This window comes from Psammomys obesus, unplaced genomic scaffold (assembly GCF_907164565.1).
Source record: "Psammomys obesus unplaced genomic scaffold, mPsaObe1.curated_primary_1811, whole genome shotgun sequence".
Lineage (NCBI taxonomy): Eukaryota > Metazoa > Chordata > Mammalia > Rodentia > Muridae > Psammomys > Psammomys obesus.
This window is the reverse complement of record NW_026591086.1, coordinates 14,009,507-14,021,658: the sequence shown is the minus strand read 5'-3', so window position 1 is coordinate 14,021,658 and position 12,152 is coordinate 14,009,507. Positions and strand designations below refer to the sequence as shown.

The 12,152-nt window shown below is 35.9% G+C and overlaps 1 protein-coding gene across 2 annotated transcripts in view; it reads right to left on the bottom strand.

Annotated features, from left to right (window-relative positions):
• Ccdc122 (coiled-coil domain containing 122) overlaps positions 1-12,152 on the bottom strand; it is a 55,622-nt gene that overhangs the window by 17,742 nt on the left and 25,728 nt on the right. The window contains exons 1-3 of one of the 2 annotated variants that reach the window (XM_055609520.1): positions 7,715-7,733; positions 3,206-3,604; positions 2,130-2,246 (exon numbers count right to left, since the gene is read on the bottom strand). In XM_055609520.1, the coding sequence (XP_055465495.1) occupies positions 2,130-2,246; positions 3,206-3,535 (447 nt within the window). In that variant the 5' untranslated portion in view covers positions 3,536-3,604; positions 7,715-7,733. Of the gene's footprint in view, positions 1-2,129; positions 2,247-3,205; positions 3,605-7,714; positions 7,734-12,152 lie in introns of those variants that run through there. The other variant, XM_055609519.1, reaches the window with a different exon arrangement.

The following is a 12,152-nucleotide window of genomic DNA, read 5'->3' as shown; positions in this document are numbered from 1 at the left end:
ATGGTCTTGAACTCACAGAGATCTGCCTACCTCTGCCTCCCTGAGTGCTGGGATTAAAGGCATGCCCTACCATGCCTGACTAACAACACATTCTTTTCCATAGTTGTTCTCCATTTCTACAAACAATAATGACAAAAGTCTAGAATGTCATGTTAAGAAATTAGTTTCCCTTTTATTTTAATTGCTTATTTATTTTGGTTTAGAGACAGAATCTTGCTCTATAACCTGAGCTGGCATCTAATTTATAGTAATCCTTCTCCCTTAGTCTCCTAAATGCTGGGTTGCTAGGTAAGAACCACAGTACCCAAACCCATTTTCATATTTGTTGTTTTTATCTTTTTAACTAGTCTGATTTCATTTATTTATTTATTTGTTTGTTTGTTTATTTATTTATTTTTATTCACAATTTTTTCATCATATAACCTGACTGAAGCCCCCTCTCTCAACTCCCCCCAGTCCCACCCTTCGTATCCCCTTCCACTAGTCCACTGAAAGGGGGAGTTCTCTACCACTGCCATCTGCCCATAGCTTGTTAAGTCTCATCAGGACTGCCTGGATCCTCTTTCTCAGTGGCCTGGCAAGGCTGTATCACCACAGGTGATCAAAGAGCAGGCAACCGAGTTCATGATAGAGGCAGCCCCTGCTCCCCTCACTTGGAGATCCACATGGACACTGAGCTGCCAATCAGCTATATCTGAGCAGAGGATCAAAGCAGATGCTGATACTCATAGTCAAACTTTGGGCAGAGCGCGGGGAGTCTTATGGAAGAAGAGGATTGTGGGGATAGAGGGACATAGAAGAGACCAGGAGCCCCATAAGGAGACCAACAAAGCTAAAGGATCTGAGCCCAGGGGTTCATGCAGAGACTGATGCTCCAACTGCAGATCATGCAGGGAGAGGACCTAGACCTCCTGCTCAGATATTTTTCTTTTTTAACTTGACTCTTGAGAGTTTCAAATATCTAATCAAGTTTTTTAAAAAAAAATTTAGTTATTATTTAATACAATTTATTCACTTTGTATCCCTGCTCCCTCATCTCCTCCCAGTCCCTCCCTCCCTCCCTCTTCTCCTCCGATGCCCCTCCCCTAGTCCACTGATAGGGGAGGTCCTCCTCCCCTACTATCTGGCCCTAGCCTATCAGGTCTCATCAGGACTGTCTTCCTCTGTGGCCTGGCATGGCTGAACCTCCCAGGGGAAGGTGATCAAAGAGCCTGCCACTGAGTCTAGTCAGAAATAGTCCCTGATCCCCTTAATAGGTAACCCACTTGGAAACTGAGCTGCCTATGGGCTACATCTGAGCAAGGGGTCTAGGTCCTTTCCATGCATGGCCCTTGGTTGGAGCATCAGTCTTCACAGCTTCCCCTGGGCCCAGATTTTTTGGCTCTGTTGGTCTCCAATTCACCATAAGGACATCTAATCCTGAATATCAACAAGTTTCATAACAGTGACGCTTTTGATTGCCTTTTGCTCTATTTTCAAAATTCCAATGTCTAGAATGGTCATCATTGACCATCTAAAGCTCTGTTTTCTAGCCATTAATTGGGTATCAAGTAGTTAGTAGAAAGAGACTTGGAAGACTTCCAGAAAATTCAGAGCCAGATATCTTTTTTTTGACATGACATTGCTTTATAAACCAGGCTGGCTTCAAACTCTATCTTTTCAAGTGCAAGGATTATGGGCATGTGCCATGCCTGGTATAGGCCAGACTTAATGTGAATACTTGCTTTGTTTGAATACTGTCACATGTTTAAATAAAGTGTTATCTCTTGTTATATTTTAATGATTTTTTTTTTCTTGTTCCCTAGATGTTTTAAAAATCAAGAGTGATGCTGGGCCACAGAGGAAGAGGATACAGGCAGTCCTAAGGAGACTTGATAGGCTGGGGTCAGATGGTAGGGGAGGAGGGCTCCCTCTTTCTGAGGACTAGGAGAGGGGGATAGGGAGGAAGAAGGAAAGAGGGTGGTATGGGAGGAAAGAAGGGAGGGGGCTATAATTGGGATGTAAAGCAAATAAATTATAAAAAATATAAAAATTAAAAAAAGAAAATTAAGAGTGAACTCTGTAAATACAAATATAGCATAAACTTAAGACTTGGTCTCATAAAACATTTAAATATAATTAAGACATACCTCTATTTCTTTTCTTAATTTTTCATGTGTCTTTTTCTCTTCTTCAAGAAAATGTGTTTTCTTGATAATTGAATCTTTTGCTGTCATAATTTTATTCTTTAGCTCTGCAATGTCTTCCTGGATATTTGTAAAATTTAAAAGATACAAGTCAAAATAAATTCAAGTACTTTCGTAATTTATGAAAACTAGCAAAATCAAGATTTAAATTTGGAAAATAGGATTAGAACATTACCTTCATAGCTACACAAGATAAAGAACTATTACTTACACAAAGCAAACCTGGACTGGAAAACCCAAACTGAAAACAAAATAAGACATAAAGAAAAGTGGTAATTGTGTTGACGATTCCTAAAAAAATGGTACAAAGGATTTTTTTTTTTTTTTAAATTCTGTAGTAAGAAGAGGCAGATATTTTGAGTCAGTATCTTCTATGGTCTTCAAAGAACAATAAGAAAAATACAAAGCTACCCAATGTGCAATTATGAAGTCAGTGTCTTTGTATAATAGCATTAATCACATAAACTGATTTGGTCTAGATTCATTAGAATAGAAGCTAGAAGCTGAACATTTTTGATGATTTACAGTTTTGCAGCAAATGGATTCACTGTTCACTGTGATTTTGACCATATATTTATTTATTAATCCATGATGATCTATAAATATCTCCTTTAAGAATCTGCACATTCAGGAGGTTGAAGAGATGGCTCAGAGGGTAAGAGGACTACCTTTTTTCCAAAGGTCCTGAGTTCAATCCCCAGCAACCACATGGTGGATCATAACCATCTACAATGAGATCTGGTGCCCTCTTCTGGCCTGCAGGCACACATGCAGGCAGAATGCAGTATAAATAATAAATAAGTAAATCTTTTTTTTTTTTTTTTTTTTAACAGAATCTGTGCATTCGGGAAATTGCTATTTAGCTTATCTATCTGATTGCTATGTGTACTTACTTAAGTTTTAAAAAACTGTGAAAATAGTTTCTGAATCTATGACTATAGATATTTTATTAGCTTAATTATTATTTACTAGGTATACTTACAGAAAACAGAAAGGCTTTGATAAGTAACATTTCATACCTGTATTTGTATTGTATAGTTCCTTTGTGAATTTTGGGGATTTTCTGTAAGATCTTCTTTCATTGTTTTTATGTTTTTGATGAGATCTCGTTTTTCATAGAGTTCAGTCATAAGTGAACACTGGCCTTTTATCTCTCCTAAACTATCTTTATGAGCTTTTATCTTTGCATAATATGCATTATATTTTATCATTTGTTCCTCAAAATTTTCTTGGGCTGTTTCTGTATCAAATTTAAGCTTTATACTTTCTGAATATAAGGACTCAATTTGAGCTTCCAAGAGTCCACACTGAAGTTTAGAATTCTCCATGATAGCATCTTGCTGATGCATTTTCCTCTCTGTTTCTTTAGCTTCTTCAGCAATAGCTGCTATTTGCTTTTCAAGATCATGAAGTTCAATCTGTAATATATTTCATAAATGTCATTAATGATTAATTCATTGTACTCAACTGAGAGGAATGTTGTTATTTTAACTCATAATGCACATAACAAATCACATTTACGAGTGAAATGTATATTTTTATACATTTACAAGATAAAGAAAAAATGATGATAGTAGGAGACATGTAATACCAAAATATATACTTATTTTAGAACCACAGAAGGGCCCCAAAGCTATATATTTCTTACTTGTTCATCTAGTTCTAAAGTATTAAAATTATATAATTTTATGTGTAAAGGAAATACTTTGTCATCTTAAAAATGCATTTATAGGCACCAGAAATATTTTAAAAAAAATAGTATGATAAAAATTATACAGCCCAGAGTTAAGTAACCTAAAGACTAGGTTTCAGTGCCTTTACTGCTTTTTACCAATCTCTTTGATCACACATGACAAGCTTTGTTACCCCAATCCAAATTTCATTTTCTTCATTTGCAAAATGAAGATAAAGTTATCTATTTTGCCTTCACAGGAAAGTCCTTGCTTACTGATTCCTCCTTTTTAAAACCTAGTTTTCATATTACCAGTGTTCCTTGGCTCTTCTTGGTCATCTCTATTTCTTCTCAGTCTCAACAATTCCTTCAAATATGGAACTTCCACAGTGTTCAGTCACCATATTTTCTCTTACCATTCTCTCTCTCTCTCTCTCTCTCTCTCTCTCTCTCTCTGTGTATATATATATATATATATATATATATATATATATATATATATATAATTACATACAATCCCATCTTAAGCCATTTTATGGTGACAGTTCACAGACCATCATGGTTATTGAGTTCTTACTCAACTGCCATGGACCACTTCAAATTCACGATGTCCCCAAATCAGACTTCCATAACCTATTTGTATGTGTATCAGTTATCAATTGCACAACTACAAAATCTCAGCGACATACAATACAGTGTATTTATCATAGACATGCCTGGGAGAAGTCGGTGTTGCTAGGTAATGCATACGGTTGAGAGCAGGGAGCTCTGCCTCATCCTTCTGTTGATTTTGTTTAGGTTTGCTCCTATGCCTAGGGATTGTTGTACTTCTTTTTTTAAATGGCTTTTAGGAGAAACACACTTCAAGTCCTATTAAACAAGGACTATGTATTTACTGAGTTATTTGTTTGGTCATTTCTTCAGAAGAATTGATACAAAACACAAAAGGTACCAAGCATCTAAAGCAATCCATAGTGGAGAGAGCACTACTCCTGATACTTCAGTACCCAATCTAAAATCCTGCCATGGAGCCACAGTAACAACAGAATAAAACAGACATGTAGACCAAGAGACTAGAATAGAGGACCATATATAAACCTACACAGTAACAACTACCTAATTCTGAACAAAAGCTGTCAGATGGATGGATGGATGGATGGATGGATGGATGGATGGTCCTGGGATGGCCCTTTTTGGTTGAAGATGAGATGTCTCAGCTTCCTGCTCTACTTACCTGCTTCCATTCCTCATAGCCATTATGGAGTCCCCCTGCCCCCAGAACTATAATCCAAAATAAACTTTTTCTTTTATAAGTTGCCTCTGGTCCTGATGTTTTATTATAGCAAAATAAAAGTAATTAATACAGTAGTGAAAATAAAAACACAACTTATTAGAACCTTTGGAATACAGCTAATGCAGTTCTAAGAGGAATGTTTATAATGAATGTTAATATAAAACAATTAAAAATATCTAAAATAAATAACCTAATGATGTACCTCAATGTCCTTGAAAACTCAAGAACAATGTAAACTTTAAAGCAGCAGATGGCAGGAAATAGTAATGATAATGACATAAATTAATTAAATGGAGTTTACAAGAAACTTATAAAATTGGTTCTTTGAAAATAAATAATATTGACAAATTCTTAGCCAAACTAACCAAAAGAAAATGATATGCACTAGCAAGATAGCTCAGTAAGTAAAAGTGCTTGCTGCCAAGTCTGGCAACTTGCATTCCATCTTCAGAAATCAAATAGTGAAAAGGGTGAATGAACGCCTGTAAGTTGTCCTCAGACCTCCAATAATAGCACACTAGTGTAAATACATACACTCACAAATAAATAAATAAATAAATAAATAAATAAATATAATTAAAGAAGAAATAAACTAACAAAATTATAGATGAAAAATGAAAAATTATTACAGATAGCAACAAAATTCAAGTTATCATTAGGGAGTAGTTTGAAACTCATATGCCAAGAAACTGAAAAGATAGAAGAAACAGATAAATTTCTAGATGCAATGACCTACCAAAATCAAATTGTGAACAACTTAAACAGATCCATAATCATCACTGAGATTAAAGCAGCAATAAAGAAAACTTTCGAACAAAGAAAACTCCAGAGAAATTCACTGACAAATTCTACCAAACCTTTCAGAGCTAAAACTAAGGCTCCTCTTGATCCAGCCATCTCCTATAACCAAGAAAGGTTTCCAGCAGTGGTACTGGGACACTAATCCAGCCTCAAAACCTTACACCTACAATCTGTCCTGTCTCCAAGATGTGCTGGGGTAATGGTGGTGCAGAGCTTCTGGGAGTGACTAACCAATAACTGGTCCAACTTGAGACCCATCATGAGAGGGGGCCCATGCCTAACACTGCTTAGATGTCCAGGAACTAGGGGCTGGATAGCTCAGAGGCCCAGGATAGAACCAAACACGACTGGGAAAAATTCAATGAAATGATTACCAATGATATCTGCTGTATGCATAGATCACTGCCTAGCCCAACTGTCATATCAGAGAAGTGTCAACCAGTAGCAGATAAGTGCAGGTGCAGAGACTCAAAGCCAAACACCAGGTAGAAACAGGGGAACCCTGAAGAACGGGGAAAGGATTTCAAAATCCAGAGGGATTGAGGACTCCACAAGAACACAGCCCACAGAATCATCTAATTAGGGCTCATAGGTGGATCACAGAGACTGAAGAAACAATCATGGACCCTGTAAGGTCTGAGCTAAGTCTTCTACATATATGTTATGGTTTTGTAGGTTGGTGTTCTTGTGGGACTTCTTACAGTGGGAGTGGAAGGTGTCCACTCTTTGCCTGTACTTGGAACTCTTTTCCTCCTACTGGGTTGTCTTGTCCAACCCTGATATGAGGGTTTGTACCTAGTCTTATTGTAAGTTGTTAATGATTTGTTTAGATTATATCCTTGGGAGGCCTGCTTCTTTTTAAGAGAAACAGAGGAGGAGTGGATCTTGGGTGCAGGGGGCCTGACAGGGAAAAGTGGAGGGAAGGGAAACTGTTGTTGGGATGTAATTATAAAGGAGAATAAAATAATAAAAAAGAAAAGCATTATTTTAACAATATTGATATCTATTTTAAATATAATCGATAGGCATTGTGGGTTCCATTTAGTAAGCTTTTATATAAGGCTGTATAATAATCGTTTTCATATTTCACATATGTATATCTTCACTTATGTTTTCTGGGAGAAAACAGTGAATTTTGCTCAATAAATTGATGATATTATTTTGGAAATAATATGATAAATATGCCTTTCTATAAAGGCATCATCAGGATGTCAATAGCAGATAGAGGCATAAGGAAGAAAGAAAATTGTAGACCAAAATCCCTGATGAATACACATAGAAAAACTCTCAATAAAGTTCTATCAAACTGAACTCAAGAGCACATGAAGAAGATCATGTGCACTGACCAAGTTTGTTCCATTACAGGGATGCAAGATTAGCCTAATACATGCAAATTGGGAAGTGTAACTCAACAATAAGCAGAATTAAGGAAAGAAACCACTTAAGATTACCTTGGTCAATGTACAAATGTCATTTGTCAAAATTCAATAAATAATAATAATTCATAATAAAATCTTTGAAGAAATTATTAACATAAAGTTAATACATCAACATAGTAAAGGCTATATTTGACAAACCTATAGTTAACATTATATTAAGTAAGAAAAATCTAAGAGCATTTATTCTAAAGTCTTGAACAAGGGTACCTACTCTTACCATTTTTTAAACTACTTTTCAATTTTAAAATAGTTTGTTTTCATTTTTAATCATGCATAATATATATATGTATATATATACACATACACATACACACATACATACCTGTGTGTGAGCTTGTGAACATGGGTGCACCACCCATGGAAGCCAGAAGAAGACATGGATACTCTGGAGCTGGAGTTAGAACTAGATGTGAGCTATCTGACATGGGTTCTGGGAACTGCATTTTGGTCCTCTATGAAAACACTGTGCTCTGTTAACTGCAAAGCCATCTCTCCAGCCCCCTCTACATAGTGCTCAAAGTCTTAGAACAATAAATCAAGAGAAATGGATAAAATGAGATAAACTGGAAAGGAAAAAGTCAGATTGTTCTTATTTGCAGATGACATAATCTAATAATCTGAAAGACCCTAAAGATTCTACCAGAACACTCTTAGAACTGATAAATGCTTCTAGCAAAACAGCAAGACAAAAAAAATTATTAAATAAAAACTAGTAGCTTTCTATATATAACAAATGCACCAAGAAAGATAGTGAAAAATCCTATTCATAATAGCTTTAACATACCTAGGAATAAGGCTAGCCAACAAAATAAAAGAGCACTACAGTGAAAACTCAGCTCTGGGGGAGGATCGGCACTTCAGACAAATTTCTGGAGCTGGCCAACCTGCCAGCTTAGCCAAGTTGGTGCCCTCCACATTTGTTGAGAGACCTTGTCTTAAAAGATAAGGAGAAAAATTATTGTGGAAAGACAACTGATTTTGACTTCTGGCCTGCATGTGAACATGCACAAACATGCATGTACTGCCACCTATGTATGTACACATATACATATATCCATACCCTGACACACACACACATATCCTTACACAGGATATAGACAAGGCATAGATAAGAATTTTTCTGACTTGGTTTCTGATAACACAGGATGTAATTCTAAAAAATTGATATGCGATTACATGAAACTAAGATGCTTCTGCACTGCAAAGGAAATAGTCATCAACAAAAAGAAAAGGGAAAAACCTTTTCAACTCCACATATAATGTTTAGGATATGTAAAGAATTACAAACATTAAATATCAAAAACTCAAATCAATAAAAGGCTTATGATATGAATAGATAGTTCTCAAAACAAGAAAGACAGATGGCCAATAGATACATGAGAAAGTATTCTTTATCATCAGCCATCAGAAAATTGCAAATTAGTGTTTCTCTGAGATTCCATCTCATCCTAGTTATGACCAATAAAACAAAAAACAAAGGCTGGGGAGGATCTAGGGAAAGATGAAATCTTATCTACTAAAGTGAATGTCACCTTGCACAGCCACTACAGAAGTCAGTATGTAGTTTTAAAATGTCTCTGCAAGTAGAGCTAGGATATGAACCCGCTACACCATTCTCAGGTTTATACCTGAAATAATCTAAATTCAAAATTAATGTTTATAGCTGTACCAACCTCAATAGTCAGGAAGTAGAACGAGCCTAGATGTCTATGAGATAACTGGATAAAGAAAATATAGTTACATATACACAACAGAATTTTATGCAAAAATGAAATCATAACATTTTTAGGAAAATATAAGCAACTGGAAACTGTTATATTGAGTAAAATAAACTAGTCTCAGAAAGATAAAACACATTTTCTCTTGTATGGAGAAAGTTTGTGTGTGTATGTATCTGTGTGTGTATCTCTGTGTGTGATGAAACTAGAAAGAGAATCATAAAAGAGGAAGAAGAGATCTTATGAGAAGTGGGAAATAGAGGAGATAATGAAACACATGTAAAAAGAAAGCAGAAATGCAGAGTAACTGGGAGAAGAAGAGAAGCCACTTGTAGGGGGAAGGGGTGGAATGCAGAGAAGAGTGGGGATAAGGGGATGACTAGATGAATTTTGTTTTCCATGCGTGTTGGCTGGTTGTAAAACAATTTAGGCTGGCTTTAACTGAGCTGGCTGGGCTTGTCTTGGCTTTGCCTTATATTTACTAAGCTCCAAAGATATGTCCTCACAAACACGGACACACAGAAAAGTGGAAGTGTGACTAGGTAGGAGTTTTTCTAAAGCTTTCTGCTTGACTCACTTGGGCTAACACTCTAATCATATGACCAAACTCAGACTCAAGAGGTGGAAATATGTTCAGCACATTTACAAAAGTAAACAGGTTCATAAAAAAAAAAAAAAAGCTGACATGTATTTGCTCTTCAGAGAGAGTCACAGGCTCATGGTCATTGGCAGCCGTGATGAGCTTTAGAAGAGCATTAGGAAGGTTAAGCATCATACCCACAGACAGCCTTGAGCATGCTCCGAAAGCACATCTGGGAGCCTTTGGATCCCCAGCTTTCCTCAGTCCTGAGAACAAAGAGTTTCTCTGTATCATAGGGATTTTATTGGAAGAGAGAAGTAGAGAGTGAGGAATGGGAAAGCTCCATACCAAGTGACCCAGTCTGGCCTGGCCTGGCCTACATCTCTAAGTTAGGAAAACACTGATAAATGTAAAGCTGTAATTCAAGGTTGCCTTGGATCTACGGATCAAGTGGACCCAGGCATCAGAGCTACAAATGGAAGGGAGACTACAGAATTATTTGTTAGTATCTGTGATGTCACAGTACACTCTAATCAACTGTGGGTAGCTATTATCTAAATTCTGAAAGCGAAAGGTAACTACAGGATCTGTGAACTAACAATAATAATATGATACAGTGTATATTTATACAGATAGATAAAGAGTTGAGACCAAAAGTACTTATTAGCACAGCCTGCTATCATAACCTTAGGTAATAGAACTACATTAAGAAACATTTTTATTTTTAATCTATAATCTTTTTTATTTCTGAATTTAATTGTTCATCAAATTCCATATCAAATCCCACTTAAATAACTGCAGGACACTTATCATCCTTTTTTTTTTTTCTATCTGCTTTGTCTCTTTAAATCAATTTGAAGTTGAAAGGAAGGCATTATATTAAGCAAGTGAGCCCCAATTCAAACCCTTCTATAAAAGACTCCTCTGTTGTTTTCCTGGCAGAGCCATCTTAACTATACATATTCAGCAAATACTTAAAAGATACCAACATACTGCTCCCACAGTTCTACTGATTTCTGTAAACTAGACCATTTTTCATCCAGATAGTCAAAAGTTGAGAGGTCATTCTTGATTCTTTTTCTTTGCCTCTACCTCCTATTTGCCAACAAAACTTGATGATTGGGACACCAACATAAAAATCTCAAATTCAGGTATAGGATGTAGCTTAGTGGTAGAACATTTGTATAATACACATAAGGCTTGGGATTCCATCCCCAGCACCAATAAATAAATAAACAAATGTCTCAAATTTATTTCTGTCAAATCTGTCACATGTTTTACATCCTGACTTCTAAGTCATTTTATTTCCATTTTCCCCTCTTCCCATGTGTAAGCAGAAAAATCTTTTAAAAACATAAAGCACATGACAGGCTTCCCTGCTCAAGCTCCTCTTATGGTGTCCTGTCACATTGATGACACAATCCAAATCCCTGCAAGTGGCTTATAAACCATGTATACACTAATCCTAATCCCTCTTTACTGGCTCTCCTAATCACTTCCTACACTTTTGTCTTCCAGCATCCTTCCTGTGTGTTCATTATGTCCAGTGCCTTCCCACTTAAGGGCATTCGTAATTGTTGATCCATTTCCCATAAAACTTTTCTGCCCCAGGCCACCAAATTGGTCAGTAGCTAAAGTGCTTGCCTTGAAAGCCTGACAACATGAATTCATCTGGAAGATGACAGGCAACTCCACAAAATTATCCTCTGACCTCCATATGTGCACTGTAGCATGTGGGTATCTGAATTCACATGTCATACAAACATGCAACAATAATAAACAAAAATTGTTTACAATCCTCTGCCGCCTCACTATTCACATTCAACTGTTATTGTTCCTCAGAAGAGCCTTGGTTAAATCAAAATAAGAAGTAATTTCTCATATTCTACCCATTACTCTCAACATATTACCCAATCATCTTTCCTCTACAACATTCCAATCTGTAACTCTCCTTTAATTTGTTTATTGTTTTCCTCCTCTGACTGCAAAGTGAGCACTACAACTACAAGAACCCTGTCCGTATTTTTTTTCATAATCTTCTTCTTAAGATAGTGCCTGTCACAAAGAAGAATGTTTATGAAATGATGGACACATACATAAGAAAAGGGAACAGATGTTCTGTTGGCTACAATCAAGTTGTCAATGATACTAGCATGATAACTCGGTATAGGAAAACACATTTCTACCAATTAGGTCACCTCTTTTTTTCTAATGTGAAAGACCATTATATTTTGTTATTAGCCTAAGAATTTTTCTTTGGTCTATTTCTATCCTTAAACTAAAAATATATTGCTACCACTACTTCTTTTACCATCTGTCCTATATTATTAAGATAAAATCAAGGTCAGTAAGTTCCAAATCTTTACATTTTGCAATTTGATAAACTTTGTCTTTTTAACTTTATTAATGTGTGTGTATATATATATATATATATATATATATATATATATATATATATATAT